The sequence below is a fragment of the Opisthocomus hoazin genome, chromosome 1, assembly GCF_030867145.1.
Source record: "Opisthocomus hoazin isolate bOpiHoa1 chromosome 1, bOpiHoa1.hap1, whole genome shotgun sequence".
NCBI lineage: Eukaryota > Metazoa > Chordata > Aves > Opisthocomiformes > Opisthocomidae > Opisthocomus > Opisthocomus hoazin.
In genome coordinates this window covers 28,208,069-28,224,568 of record NC_134414.1, presented here as the reverse complement: position 1 = coordinate 28,224,568, position 16,500 = coordinate 28,208,069, and the positions used below count along the sequence as shown (strand labels likewise).

General features: G+C 40.8%; 1 protein-coding gene across 5 annotated transcripts in view; it reads right to left on the bottom strand.

The window, feature by feature from the left end:
- Positions 1 to 16,500, bottom strand: part of FRY (FRY microtubule binding protein) — a 257,840-nt gene that overhangs the window by 142,872 nt on the left and 98,468 nt on the right. For 4 of the 5 annotated variants that reach the window (XM_075420163.1, XM_075420181.1, XM_075420190.1 and 1 more), the window contains one exon: positions 4,534 to 4,733. In XM_075420163.1, the coding sequence (XP_075276278.1) occupies positions 4,534 to 4,733 (200 nt within the window). Of the gene's footprint in view, positions 1 to 4,533; positions 4,734 to 10,189; positions 10,417 to 16,500 lie in introns of those variants that run through there. The other variant, XM_075420171.1, reaches the window with a different exon arrangement.

Genomic DNA, 16,500 nt, shown 5'->3' with positions numbered 1-16,500 from the left:
ACTTTCAGATGTTCATAGTTTCACAAAGAGACAAAAATAATATATCAACACACTGCAACTCCAAATCATCTTAACACAAATTGGAATGGGAATAAATCAAGGTCACTGGTTCATATCTATGTCTGAAATATTACATGAAAATGCAGAGGTTAGTGTTTAAGACTAACAGAGGTGCCGCAAGGAAATGATGTTCTCAGTCCTGGTCTTTTTGTTTGTTTCCCTGATCTTGTCAAGTAATTTTACATCACATTTTGTCTCAAAATGTTAAAGATGTTCACTGTGCATCACATGAAGACTGGATGGTAATAAATAGTTGCTGGCATTGTTTTTTCTTAAAGAACCTGCATTATGAATGTCAGCTTATCCTACTTTTTGTGATTTAAAAGGGACTCATGAAGGAAGAAAAAAATGGATCTTTGTCACAATATTTCTTTCTGTTAGCTTTTTCTGTGTTATATCCAAATTATGTAAGATATTTCTGTCATCTTGCATCCACCTCATGTTTCAGAGGGTAGCCTGGAAAAACTTTCCAAGCATCAACTGCTTCTGAATCTAAATCATGACATAAAGCTAAATAGATGCCATCAGAAAACACGATAATCTTAATTTTACTGTTCAGCATATCCAGACCTGAAAACAGGGAACTGAACTAAGTATTCTATACTGTGCTTTATAACAAAAATGTTATATGGCTTTACAAAAATTCACTTACAGCTCAGAAATACAGGTTCCTTGTTTGGGGTTCTTTTATATTATTTTTACCTTGTCAGAACTAAAACATAGATTACAGAACTATTCTTGCCTCATCAAAATAACAAGAATGTATATAAAACATAGTCTCAAGTTAAAATAGCAGAATCCCAGAAGTTCAGTTACATAAGACAATTTGCAACAGACATACTTGTATGTTAAATTTGCATAAGATACAAATAACGATGTCTCTCTCGCTCTCTGTGCAAGACCTTGCAATGTAGCTCCTTTTTCAAACGCTGCATGCTTTCTCATCTCTGGAAAATAGGTGCTACAGCCATTTGTTAGCTTATGAAATCTACTACTGTCACAACTAAAATAGGAACCAGCAGCACTATTCATTTTCATATTTTAGCTGAAAACCGGTAATGTTCAGAAATACTGTTTTTATCGTATTTCAGCATTTTCTAATCTATTTGGACTCAAGTGACTGCTCTCCCAGCTGTGAAATCTATGCTGGCTGACACCCCTTCTGCCTCTCAGTCAATCACATTAACACACGCCCGTATTGCTAACAGAAATAAAATACTCATTCATCATACTTAAACTGAAGGACTCGGGGGGTAGGGGGGAAAGCCACAATGCTCAAGCCATTCCATCTGGCTGGGGATTAAGAGTGGCCAATCAGAGCAGTGACAAATGTTCCTCAGCTGCGTCCCAAGCTGAGAAGCAAAAGACCAACAACCTTAAGGGTGGGCATGGACACGGCAGATCCTCTTGCTCCTCTCCAGGGAAACCAGCATGCTCGAGTTCCTCCCTGAAATGTCTGTACATCAACGCACGGAGCACGGGCAATAAGCAGGAAGAATCGGAGATCTGTGCGCCGCCGCAGGACCACGATCTCATTGCAATTACAGGGACATGGTGGGACAGCTCGCGTGACTGGAATGCTGTCATGGATGGCTACACGCTCTTTAGGAAAGACAGGCTCTGTATGTGAGGGAGCAACTGGAATGTATTGAGCTCTGCCTGGGGGTGGATGAAGAACGAGTTGAGAGCTTATGGGTTAGAATTAAGGGACAGCCTCATATGGGCGACATTGTTGTGGGTGTGTACTACAGGCCACCTGACCAGGAGGAGGAAGTTGATGAGGCCTTCTACAGGCAGCTGAAAGTAGCCTCACTGTTACAGGCCCTGGTTCTCGTGGGGGACTTCAACCACCCTGACATCTGCTGGGAAGACCACACAGCTAGGCATTTGCAATCCAGGAGGTTCCTGCAGAGCATCGATGATAACTTTCTGACGCAAGTGGTGGAGCAGGCAACGAGGGGAGGCGCTCTGCTGGACCTTGTACTAACGAACAAAAAGGGACTGGTTGAGGATGTGAAGGTTGGAGGCAGCCTCAGCAGCAGTGACCATGAAATGGTGGAGTTCACGATCCTGCATGGAGGAAGCAGGGTGATAAGTAGGATCAAAACCTTGGACTTCAGGAGAGCTAACTTTGGCCTCTTCAAGGACCTACTGGGAGGAATCCCATGGTTGAGGGCTCTAGAAGTTAGGGGGGGTCAAAGAGAGCTGGTCACTGTTTAAAAATCACTTCCTCCATGCTCTGGATCGGTGCACCCCACTGAGAAAGAAATCCAGAATAGGAGGCAGGAGACTCACATGGATGAGCAAGGAGCTTCTAGCGGAGCTCAGGTGGAAGAGAAAGGTCCATGGAATGTGGAAAGAGGAACACGTCACTTGGGAGGAATACAGGAACGTTGTCAGAGCATGCAGGGATGCAACGAGGAAGGCTAAGGTCCACCTGGAATTCAATCTGTCAAGGGATGCCAAGGACAACAAGAAAAGCTTCTTCAACTACATCAGCGGCAAACAGAAGACTAGGGATAATGTGGAGCCGCTGCTGAATGAGGCGGGTGCCCTGGTGATGGAGGACGCAGAGAAGGCAGAGCTACTGAATGCCTTCTTTGCTTCAGTCTTCAGTGCCAAGACAGGCCCTCAGGAATCCCATGCCCTAGAGGTAAGAGAGGAAGCCTGCAGAAAGGATGACTTTCCCTTGGTCGAGGAGGATTGTGTGAGAGATTGTTTAAGCAATCTGGTTACCCACAAATCCATGGGCCCCGATGGAATGCACCCACAAGCACTGAGGGAGCTGGCGGATGTCATTGCTGAGCCACTCTCCATCATCTTTGAACGGTCCTGGAGCATAGCAGAGGTGCCTGAGGACTGGAGAAAGGCCAATGTCACTCCAATCTTCAAAAAGGGCAAGAAGGAGGACCCAGGGAACTACAGGTCGGTCAGCCTCACCTCCATCCCAGGAAAGATGATGGAGCAGCTCATTCTGGAAGTCATCATTAAAGCAAGTGGAGGAAAAGAAGGTTATCAGGAGTAGTCAGCATGGATTCATCAAGGGGAAATCATGCTTGACCAAGCTGATAGCTTTCTACGATGGCATGACTGGCTGGGTAGATGAGGGGAGAGCCGTGGATGTTGTCTACCTAGACTTCAGCAAGGCTTTCGACACTGTCTCCCATAACATCCTCCTAGGGAAGCTCAGGAAATGTGGGCTGGATGAGTGGTCAGTGAGGTGGATTGAGAACTGGCTGAATGGCCGAACTCAGAGGGTTGACATCAGCGGCGCTGAGTCTAGTTGGAGGCCTGTAACTAGTGCTGTCCCCCAGGGGTCAGTACTTGGCCCAGTCTTATTCAACTTCATCAATGACCTGGATGAAGAGTTAGATTGTACCCTCAGCAAGTTTGCTGACGACACCAAACTGGGAGGTGTGGTAGATACACCAGAAGGCTGTGCTGCCATTGAGTGAGACCTAGACAGGCTGGAGAGTTGGTCGCAGAGGAACCTGATGAGGTTCAACAAGGACAAATGCAGGGTCCTGCACCTGGGGAGGAACAACCCCATGCATCTGTACAGGCTTGGGGCGCTCCTGCTGGAGAGTAGCTGTGTGGAGAAGGACCCAGGAGTGCTGGTGGACGACAGGTTGACCATGAGCCAGCAGTGTGCCCTGGCTGCCAAGAAGGCCAATGGAATCCTGGGGTGCATCAAGAAGAGTGTGGCCAGCAGGTCGAGGGAGGTTCTCCTTCCCCTCTACTCTGCCCTAGTGAGGTCCCATCTGGAGTATTCTGTCCAGTTCTGGGCTCCCCAGATCAAGAAAGATGAGGAGCTACTGGAGAGAGTCCAGCAGAGGGCTACGAGGATGATGAGGGCACTGGAGCATCTCTCCTACAAGGAAAGGCTGAGGGAGCTGGGCTTGTTTAGCCTGAAGAAGAGAAGACTGAGAGGGGATCTTACAAATGCCTATAAATACCTTAAGGGTGGGTGTCAGGAGGATGGGGCCAGACTCTTTTCACTTGTGCCCAGTGACAGGACAAGGTGCAATGGGCACAAACTGGAGCACAGGAAGTTCCGTCTGAAGATGAGGAGGAGCTTTTTCACTCTGAGGGTGACAGAGCACTGGAACAGGCTGCCCAGGGAGGTTGTGGATTCTCCTTCTCTGGAGATATTCAAGACCCGCCTGGACAAGGTCCTGTGCAGCCTGCTGTAGGTGACCCTGCTTTGCCAGGGGCGGGTGGACCAGATGATCCACAGAGGTCCCTTCCAACCCCTACCATTCTGTGAGTCTTTTCATGTCACCTCTTTGGCATATCTTGCACACCTCTGTCCTCTCCCACAACATTCTACTTGCCATAGTAGCGTATCTTACAGTTTGGAAAACACTGTCAACGCAGATTACAAAGAAAATATTCTTCACTGCACAGCAAGCCTAATCTAAAAATGAATTCGGAGCGAAGTGCATATATACTTAAGAGTTTCTTTTTACTCACAAGAGGTTCTGCCATGATGATGCGAATCTTGCGTTCAGCCTGAGTAGTGAAGTTAACAAACAAGCTCTTCAGGACATATTCGCCCGGTTTACTGTCTGGGTCAACGCTGACAGGCAGCATGGCTGGAGGTCCTTTTTCTCTCTGTGTACCAGAAACAGGTGGGACGGGTGGCTTGATATATCCGTTACCAACTGGAGAAGCTGAAATGTAGAAAAGACACCTTTACTTTTAGGTAATTCAGCAAGTCTTGACTTTTCTAGAGCATGCCAATGGCCTACTATACTGTCAAAGAAAACCTGGAGATTAGCTGATAATGAAAGAAATACAAAACCCATAAACAGAATTTCCACGGCATAGTTATAGGTAAAATGTACATAATCTAGACTGAAGAAGGAATCAAAGATGAAATTTTACATATTAAAACTGAGTTGTGTTTACTATGCACTGCACATTCAATCCTCTTTTTTCACACACCAACACCTAACTATCTGAATAATATCCTCATTTATTATCCTTTGTCTTTCAGGCCAGATCTGTAAGTCAGCTGTCAAGTAACAGATTTATTCTTTATTGCTATTCATACTGGCCTATCCTTGCAAAAGTCAGAAATTTGGTCTTTTGACTAAGGTGAGTTGTAAAGCGCCTGATTTTCCTCTCATTTATATGAAGGTCAACCAAGAATGACTCCTTTAAATACAATGACATTTCACCAGTATAAATCTTATATGAAGAGTCAGACATCAAACATTTTCCATGGCCAAAAAACGTTCATTATGCATTAGTTCTCCTGAAAGTACCAAACCCTATAGTCCCATTTGGCACTTGTGTGGTCACACCTGGAGTACTATGTCCAGTTTTGGGCTCCCCCATACAGGAATGACATTGCTATTCCGGAGCAAGGCCAAGGGAGGATCACAGAGCTGATCAGGGGCTTACATGCTTGCTACATGAGTACAAGCTGACACTGCTGGACTGGTTCAACCTTAAGCAGAGAAGCCTAAGGGGAGACCTTATTGCAGTCTTCAGCTACCTAGTGTAGTATAGCAAAGATGGAGCCAGACTCTTCTTTGAGCACAGTGACAGGACAAGAGGCAACAGACACTAGCTGGAATGCAGGAAAATCCAATCAGATATAAGGTAAAAATTTCCACTGCGAGGGGGTGATCAAACACTGGTACATGTTGTTCACAGATACAGTAGAAATTCCAGTCTTGGAGATACCTGAAACTTGACTAGATGAGGCCCTGAGAAACCTCCTCTAGTTGGTGAGCAGAGGTTGGACTAATCATCCTCCAGAGACTCCTTTCAATCTAAATTATCTGATGATTCTGTGAATTCCCCATAAACAGTATCAAGATATTATGTCCTAGGCTTAGCTCCACTTACTGTTTTTTCTGAGAAACTGAGGGAAAAAAAAATAATACGAAAGAAAACCTCATTAATTCAAATATTACCACTCTACGCATAAAATTTCCAAAACAAAATCCCCAGGCTTAGCTCTTATTGGCAATAAAATTCATGTTTGGTCTTCAGGCAGCTACTGGTAGCACACTCTGTTAGCTCTGCCAGAGACTTTAGAAGTAGCAAATCAAGTAACAGTGGGAAGACCAGCCATCAGCCACTGTGAATGCAATATAAGTGTGGTAACACCCGTGAGCAGTGCTAATGACTGGGCCAGAGATGCTTTAATGCAACACAAACTGTAGAAAATACTGTAAACTAATCTCATTATAGCATTTCCCCATAGCATTGCATTCCAGAGTGTCACATTGTAAGTTGCATCCAAGTTGCAAAGAATGAGAGAAAGAAAGAGAGAAAGAAAGAGAGAAAGAAAGAAAGAAAGAAAGAAAGAAAGAAAGAAAGAAAGAGAGAAAGAAAGAGAGAAAGAAAGAAAGAAAGAAAGAAAGAAAGAAAGAAAGAAAGAAAGAAAGAAAGAAAGAAAGAAAGAAAGAAAGAAAGAAAGAAAGAAAGAAAGAAAGAAAGAAAGAAAGAAAGAAAGAAAGAAGGAAAGAAAGAAAGACGGAAAGAAGGAAAGAAGGAAAGAAGGAAAGAAGGAAAGAAAGAAAGAAAGAAAGAAAGAGAGAAAGAGAGAGAAAGAAAGAAAGAAAGAGAGAAAGAGAGAGAAAGAAAGAAAGAGAGGAAAAAAAGAGAGAAAGAAAGAAAGAAAGAAAGAAAGAAAGAAAGAAAGAAAGAAAGAAAGAAAGAAAGAAAGAAAGAAAGAAAGAAAGAAAGAAAGAAAGAAAGAAAGAAAGAAAGAAAGAAAGAAAGAAAGAAAGAACTACAATGAAGGATGCTACACATCTAATGCCTTTAGCCTTTCCTTTTGAGGAACAGAATTGCCACTACTATTGAAAGTAACCGTTAACGATTAATTACATGAGATTGTTTTAAGAATAAATGAGATTTTAGATCTTTCCTAAATACTGCAACACTTCATTGCTGCAAAAACCTGAAAAAAGTAAATCCCAAAGACTACATTATTTTTTAAGAGTATTCAAGATATTGCAGAATCAGGTCCAAAATTCATGTATTGAAAAAAATAGATGATGAATTGGAGAAATGAGAACATGTTTTCCTTTAGCAAAATCAAAGTTTTGAAGTCCACTATATGACTACACTGCAAGACAGAAATGCAGAAATGCTTTTGTTTGTGCAGTTATTATTCTGCAAGTGTAACACATCCATACTTTACTTTGAAAATAACTCCCCTGATTGACAAGGTATGCCATCACTCTTCAGCACAGCACCACCACTTCTTCCACTCCAATAGATGTTTCCTGCCAGATTTGTTTCCTGTAAAGTTCCACTTGATTTTTGAGGGCAAAAGCATAATTATGGAGTCTTGTTGGCATTATGATTCTTTGCATAAAACAAAGTGTATAGAACAGTTCTACATTTATATCATACAAAACTGTTTCTAAAAATATACTGTTATTCTGAATAATAATCTACTTCAAAGTAATGAAAGATGAGCCACCAGAGAAGAGTGTAAGCACTACTGCTCTCCTGTCATCACCTAGGTTCTCCTAAAGTTTAAGCATGAAGAGAGCGGGATGCAGAGGATCAGATGCAAATTTACATAAACTATCAAATATACGAGGTAATGGAAACTTGTCCACAAAGACCTTTAGGAAGAAGTCAGGCAATACTTTTACAATCAGTCATATATTTGCCACATGCATGGTTTTGACTGGCTCACAACTATCCATTAAATCAGTTTGATCGTCAAGTGCTCAGTTAGGAAAAATATCTTTTTGTGAGCAGTGAAACCAATTTTCTTAAGGACTTGTATCCTTTGTGCAGGAAAAGCCCTGCCCTCGCTGCTGTCCTCATCCCGAGCTCCCCGCAGCCCTTCCCAAGCTCGGGGCTGGGCAGGCAGGCTGCCCGCCGGCCAGAATCTGCCAAGCCACACACACCCCGGCTGGCCAGCGCAACTATCCCAGGCTCCCGCTTCAAGGCATCTGTAGGATTCTAATCATGCAAACTTGCCTTCTGCTCCTCAGGCAATTATGGTTTAAACTGGCTACTGAGCTCAAAATTTGCTGGGAAGGGACACGCAGGAGGGATAGAAGGAAGGAAGGCAGCGTGTGAGATCGTGCATGCCTCACATCCTCACAAAATTAAGTCTGAGAAACCCCAGTCACACTACCTGGGAGCTGCCACCCTCATCTTCAATCATTGCGGCATTCAGCCAGGATTTTGAGACTGAAATTTAAATCTACATAGTCACTGTTAGTAGGAAGCCTTTTAACAATGATGCTGTTAGGTTTGTGACACAGATCTGATTCTTCTTTCCCGGACATCTAACTGAAAAATCAATTATATGCAGACTGTCATAGAGAAATGCAATTATCTGTGAGATTTTCTACACTAGCTCTTCTCTGAAATACAGGACTGTATAGCCTTTCCCCCAAAGGAAAGTAGAAAGATATCCTGGGATTAACATCTATCATTGCTACAGCAATGACAGCAGTTATAGAAAGGAGTGACATATGGCATTAATTTAGTTCGAATTTTTAAAAGATCATTTTGTAGCTGCTAACTCCATATAAGCATCTTCAAGTGGAAGTTAACATTGTCAGCAGTGTGAGGGTTCTGAGTTGATCATGAGTTGGTCATGAACTATTACATACAGGTTTGGCTTTCTAATGCATCGTTTCAGTGCCATTATCTCAAGCATTTGCATATGTTTGATATATGCATTGCAAAAATCTGCCCCAGTAACTAGACTATGACTGACATGTATACTGATGATGTATGAGCTTTAACAGAACACAGTTCTTTTTCCTAGACTGAAAGCCCTACAAAGCTTATTAAAAACCAAGTTGCCTCTGAGACATAAAACTGGAAATCAAGGACTCAAACTTTAGGAAACAGCTGCATTAAAGTAATCCATGACTGGTCCTTTTATGTTGACATATGATGTTGTGGGCCTTAAAAATAGCAATTAAAAGGATGTGCCCATTTTTGCCATCTATGCCAGAGAAACACTGCCCCATTAAATAAAAGACAGAATTTTTACGTGAGTAATCACCATATATAGTTTGTATGGGTTTATGCAGAAGATATCTGGTGGGGGTGAGGTGGGACGAAGGGGTTATACTTAATTCTAAATACTGATTTCATTGACAAATAAAGTTTTTAACTATCTGATTTCAAAATAATAATGTTTTACAAAGAAGTACCAGAACGGACCACTGAAACATATAGTTTGGACTCCTAACATACTGTAGGATACTGGTCACCACACACGTACTGCATTAAACTAAACCCTTCATCTAGAAAAAAGTAGCTCATTCCCCAGGAGAATGAATGGTGAGGCACACACAGGAGACCATGGTAACCCTGACGCCCGAGGGCCCTGCAATAGCAGGGCATCTGTAGGTCAGTGTTAGAAAGTTGCATACACATTTAAAGCTCCTATCCTAGGGAAAACTGTAAAAAAGATTAACTACACGTTATCAACTATAAGACGCCTGTACCATTTTGGGGTGAAATTCTGGCTGAGGGCTACTTCTCTCAAACAACCCACTTCCTCGTTTCCAAGGTAAGTTCCCCATTTTTCTACCATATCTGCAATAAGCTGTATTTCAAACGATATACTTTTCCTATTGAATATTTTTGTTTAGTTCAGGCTATAACCAGAAGATTTTCTTAACGTAAAACTAAAAATATGGAGTAAGTATGAAGTAGCAATGCAGTATCACATACAGTTGTCACCACGACCATATACTATTGCCACAGAAAGGATAACTGAACTAAAATCACTGCTAATTTTTTTCCTGTGTTGATCATTTCCCTGATCAGGAAATAGCTGTAAAAAAGCAGTTTTAACACAGACGCACACAGTCACTAAGCTGGCAATGGGGATGAGTACAAAATTAAATTATCTTAAGAGAGTCTCTGCTATGATTTACACTACAGGTATTTTTCTGAAAGCTCTGAGATGAAGCAAAACAACAGAAAAATCACCATGCAGGAGCCAAGAGTCTGTGCTACACTGGACACAACTTCAGCCAGAAACAGTTACTGAATTTTCAGTATCGTTAAGTAGAAGACACAGAGACTGCATTTTTTTAGTTAATTGTGTCAGATTTACACTTTAGCAGCAAGGAACACAAACCAAAACATGTATTTGCAGCATTTTCATACCTACCGAGCCCCTTTATAAAGCCGATCACACTGGACTTTCTCCAACATGCTATTGTAATATCCATGAGCTTGTGAATACCTGAAATGTTCCACTCTTCCAGTCAGAAAAGTTAGAATTGTTTTCTAACTAAAATCAAATAGGAAATCAGCTGCTTCATAATCCTGTTTCATACTTCACTATAAATTTTTCAGCATTGAGGCAGACATTTCCTTTAGTTTTTTCGTTTTGCTTTTTTAACAGGCAAGCGCTGAAGCCCTACAACGTGTGAGCGAGAGCAGGCCTCCGGATCAGATCAGCCTTTCCATAACCAAAGGGGTAATTTTTAGCTTCAGCATATGATGATGACCACTCACCGAGTGGCTGCATGTCTATATTTATCCACAAGTACATACTATGCTGACAGATTAGCGAAACTACTTCAGGCACTCCAAGAACATGAGACAGGACAACGGAGTCCGACATAAACAAACCATGCATATCTAACACAGGTATTATCACACAACCCAAGCTGAAAGCAATTAGTATAGAAATGCAGAGCACAGAGACAACACAGGATGGGTTTTGTTTTGTAACTAAGGTCTTCTGGCCAAAAGTACATACAGTTTAAATATCCTGCGATAAAATCAAGGCAGTATCTCTTCTGTTCCCATGGCAAGAGTCAGTGAGAAACCGCATACCCTTAAGGATAATTATACATCTGCTGAAATAACTCTTAAGAAAAATTACTTTGTTTTAAAACAGCAATTATAATATTAAAAAGAAAACACATTACTAAACCAAGTGTGAAGAATTTAATTTACAAGGATATGTTACATGTGCCAAGGTTACCAAAAAGTGGCTATTCACCCTTTGAAGGAGAACATTCCCAATTAGTTTGAGTTTGATAGACAAAGAGAATACAATTCAGGGGAAACTTTTGCTGAAGGAAACAAACTAGAAGTCTAGCAGATCTATTTTTATCTTGGTGAAAGAAACTGAAACATTCCCAAGGAAAATATTATTCCAGCATATTAGTAAGACGCAGTAGTAGCACTATTTCAATGCAAGCGTTGTTTTTATAATTCATTTGCATGTTTCAACAAAAAATAACCATAAAGGCAAAAGTTAACCAATAGAACCTAACATTAATGACTTTCAATACATATGATAGGAAGCAGATTTATTAAAATACAGGACTTTACGATGAGCAATTGATGCTACTAATGTCGGATCTTTCTGTGTTTCTGATCCTCTCCTAGGAGGATTTACACTCAAAATTGAAATACCAGGAAGAATTCAGTGCACATCTCACTCCCACATCCAGACTACTTGGAAAGTAAAAGTGTAAGTTATGGTGGTACTGGTGTTGTCCTTACTCTTCACAGGGAATTAATTTTATACTGGCCTACATGTTTTGTTTACTGCTTGTTTTCCTTTTTTTTGTTAAAAGAGTTGATAAACCAGTGAGTAACAATACAAAATGATAAAATATAAATAAATAACAATTACTAAATAAGTAATAATTGTATTTATTAACAATAACAAATACCTAATAACAAATACATCCTTTCAAAGATACTTCTCCCCTTTTCTTAACTGCATGCTTACCTAAATATAATTTGAACTAATTATTAACATAAATGTAAGAAAACCTGATTGTATGGCCCATAGCGACTTCAAAGATCCATATACAACCTACTGTAAGAATCCGCCACAAGCAACAGCATTGCAGACATAGCTTTCCTTCTCTAGTGCTGGAAACCAGTTACACTTCCATCTGTAGTAAGACTGGCATGCATTCTCCCAGGGATGGAGAGATCCGTAATTACCTTTTGCACATGTATGTCCCAGGCAGAAAGTATCAACCGTAGAGCTTTTACACTACACTGAACCACAAGTACTGCTGCAAAGTTTCCTCTATTTTAAAAAGAAGTGTAAAATAAGCAGTAAACAAAACTTGTAGGCAAATACTCATATTGCATTAAATGGACGCCCTGTGAAGGCTCATTTGAATGTGATGGAATTCTTCGCAGTGGAAAATTTACTCACTGACAGCAGTATGTAGACACAGACAGTACATACAGGCACATACAGACAATAAGAATGCATGAGAGAGTCTATATTAGAAAAAGCTCAAACATATTTTCCCTCTTAGTAGAAGAAAGTTGTCCCTAAAACTGCACATATTAGAAATCTCAGCGAAATTGTATTTTAAAACTCCAGACACTGAAGACTCCGTCCGAAACTGTTGTTCAAGGAGGTGCTAGGAGAAGACACTAGGTCGTTCTGTGCAGCTGTCTTGACGCAAGACCATGACATAAAACTATCCCAACTCATCCTGTCTTTCAAAAGCCTATTTAATCCAAATGAAGGATTCTTCAGGAAGAGTTACTTAGGTGGCCTGCAATGTAACAAAGATAAATCCCAACAATTCCATGCAAAACAGAAGTCTGGGCATAGCACGTAAATCCCTGCGCCAGAGGAAATGCTGTCTAGTCTAGAAGGTAAAATGGAAGAGTTCATGAGGTCGGCGGGGAAAGGTATAAAAGAAGTTCAAGATTCTGGAGCAAAATGGCTCATTCTAAAAACAAGTCTGAAGGGAATAACAGATTTGGGATTATTTCCAAAAAGGTGGTGAGAGATGACCTAAGCTCTTCAAATGGAAATTCTCAAACTACTTGATTATGCTGAAACTGTAAGGGAGAAAAGGCTAATTTATAAATTTGAGTTTCATCTGTGTCTTTAAAGAGACATGCCTCGGGAAAGTAATTTGTGTAAAATGGCATGGAGGAGGCGAAAGGAAAGAGATACCTTCCGTGATAAAGGTATTCCAGGACTTGGTCACGGATTTAACTGAGATAAGACCAACATTTTAAACTATTTCTGTCCGAAGACTTAGTGAAAAAAAATGCTGTTGCCAGCTTTAGATATATTTATTCCACTCTTTTCAGAATACTTGTTGAACTATGGAAGACAATTCCAACCCCTGTAGACTTGGTTGGGCAATTCTTCTTCAAACCTTCTATTCCTTTTACCACAAGAGAGTGTAAATTCTGTGTGAACACAGGGAACAAAAACACCAGAAAACAGAAGACAAATGAACTAATGCATCCACTAAGAAGTGGCAGAGTTACTGCTAAAGTGCAAACTTTTGCCAACCCAGTTGCTCTAGCCAAGAAAAAAGAGGCTTGAACTTCACGTGTGTGTGTGCATGCGCACATGCATGCCATTCCTCAAGTTATTTTCAGTATCTCCAGGGATGTTATAAAACAGCAGGCCTAAAACAGACCGTATGATATCCTCAGTGAGACTGAACATTTCAGGACGTAAGGCTAACCCCTTGTAGCAAACATATTCTGCACTCCCCTGAATCCAGGGGCGGACAATGATTTGCAGAATGGAGCCTCAGAACAAGTCCCAGATGTGGTCAGTTCTTAACAATCAGATCCAGTACTCTGCAGGATAGAAACAAAATGCAGCATCCATGAAAATAAGTATATGGCCAGCGGATGCTAAAATACCTCTTGTGGAGGATGCTCTTCTCTGCACATCTACAAAGATCTCAAATGTTTATTCCACTCAAAGATGCTTATGAAGCAGCCATTTTCTGAGATGAACCCCATTAGGAATAACCAGTTTAATACAGATATCTTTGCCCAAGCTCAGGGAAGCATCGGAACAGTCCTTACGTATACCGACAGGTCTTATCTGAGATGGATGTAGGTGGTGAAGTGCCTGTTAGCTTTGAAGCTAAGGATCTTTTTCAGTCTGGTACCCTGGAAAGGCTAAAATTGTTGGCTTGGCTTTATTAGCCACTAGCCATCTTCTGGCCCTCACATCCCTGCTGCTGGCAGGTAGGTGTTCGGCTTTGTAATCCTCAGACGTGCACTGCAACTCTGTACAAGAGAGGGGTAATTGATATTAGACCCCTTAGAGGAAAGCAGTGGGTGGAACACATATTCTCCTCTTGCAGGAGACCGTGTCTCCACATGCAGGGGATTCAAGACTGATGACTGCCAAAACAAACAAACAAACAGGAAATCCTGTCATCTACATCAACCCAGTTTCTAAAGTCCTTTTCACTGACTTGGCAAAGCTCCTAGTAACTATGATCCTGTAAGAAGTGGACTTTCTCTTTCTCCTAAGTTGCAGGTCATGGGTTGAGCAGCTTAACAATGTTCTCTAGGGTCTCAGATCCCTGCAAGACATCTGAGTGAGGCAGGAAAGTAATTCTCCTTCCTGCCCATTTTCTTTGTTCATCATCTATATTTCTGATACTTTTCCTCTAGATCATTATTTTCTTGTTTGCATATACCACTGTGCTGATGACTTGTCGTAATCTAGGCGTATAACATAAAGATTTTTAGCTATGCTGATTTTAGAATTTTCTTGGTTTATCACAAAATTAAAGACTGAAAAAGCTAACTGACATGGGAAATTTTGTGGACAATCCCAATACAACTTTCAATTGCCATCTGAGTGCACCATTTGGGGGTGACATCTCACTAAAGGAAACACCTGTGTTGCTTCTGATGGGATCCAAATCAAACATAAATACTTCTTAGTTTCTGTGTTTTATATGGTAATAGCATGCTGAATCTTTGCAGGCTGCTTTGAGATTAACAAAACACTTTCAAATTCTTGGTATCTTTTCTAGATACCTTCAAAAGTTTTGTTATCTTTGCCAGTTATTCCAAAAGTGAAAACTTGAAAGAAGGATGGAAAGACATATTCAGATCATCATTTTCTGATTAGTAGATGAACTGATTTTTAAAAAATTAAAACAAACAAAAGTTTTATTTCTGAAACTATGCTAGAATTTCTTTGGGTTTAAATAGAACTTAAAAAGCATTTTATTTTACATAAAGATGCTCATACTCTTCTTTTATACTTTTTTATGCACTAGGGGAAAAACCTAGCAGCCACTTTGGTTTTGTTGGATCAGAAAATAGCTTCCTGTAAAATTTTTAGACAGATGTTTTGTTGGGTGTGGTTTCCCTTTCAGAGACAGGGAGATGGAGATATTCCCATCATTTTGTGGTTGATGGGTGTTAGCAGAAGAATTATTTTTAGGGAACTTGGAAAAGTGCCGAGGAAGCACAAGGCTAAAAGAGTCCAAAAGAGAAGGAACAGTTACTTCCAAAAGAGGGACCAGCAAACAAGGAGGATGTGACCTGCATCTTCCCTACATGATTTCTCTTGGAGAGCGTATACTTTTCTCCTTAAATGTTTTACAATAAAACTGTCAGAGTCTGGATAAGACAGAATTTTTAAAAGATAATTCAACTGGTTATTTTTTAGTACAGAAAGACATTAAATGCTTGCATCTGAGTCCTATTCCAATTTCAATAGCTACCTCAGACGTTACAACTGGAACCTTCCCTGAATTTTTGCTGTCTCTTTGTCCGCACTTGCTCTTTCAAACCACTGACAAATGTTGGTTCATGCTGTTAAAAGCTCATATGTTTCACTCTGTGCAATGCGCACATGTGAATGAAAACCCGAGCGTGTTGTAATGCGCTTGTGCAAACATAAGCAGTATTTTATAACTGCTGCACAAAAAGAAGCAGGCTGTAGCTCATTTCCCTCTGAAATTGCATGGTCTGAACAGTCCTACCGATCTGACACTGTTCAATGGCTAAGAGCTGGTTTCCTAAAGAGTCTTGTTTGTTTCATGCCATAAGAAATACTACACCATGTTTACTTACATTTCGAAGTGTAGTACTATATTGAAGAAAAATCTTTAAAACTGTAATTGCTTCCTTGACCTTATCTTCTGATGCACCTGGTCTACTCTATGGCTGCCTTTTAAGGAAAGGTTCAAATTTAGCCACCTACAAACCAGATATCAAATTTAATCTGGCCACCTAGGCTCTGAGTAAATGAAGAGAGACTGACATTTCTAGGTGATTCATCATATCCTTCTTAGATTCTTAGCTTAAGACAGAACAAATCACTTTATAGAGGTGCCTATCACTCCTCAGTGATGACTGAGGAAGAACTGACACAAGGTTATGAGATGACTCTCACTCGTAAGCCTGTAAACTCTTCAAGAGCATCTTGTACAGACTGAACTGCATCGTGGTGCCTTTCAGCTGCTGCTGGCTAGGATTCATACCCTTGCTCATGTAGGTGGAAAATGGCACAATACCAGGAGTAAACCAAGCCACAAGCTGGCACTGTGAACTGGCAAGCTAAACCTTCACCGTCCAAGAAGACTCACAACATTTTGTGAAGCTTTCTGTGATGAAACTACAGGAGAGATTTCTGTGAAAAAAGACTAACATGAGAACAAGTCAGACACCTGTTCATGTTTCCCTCTACAGTAGAGCATA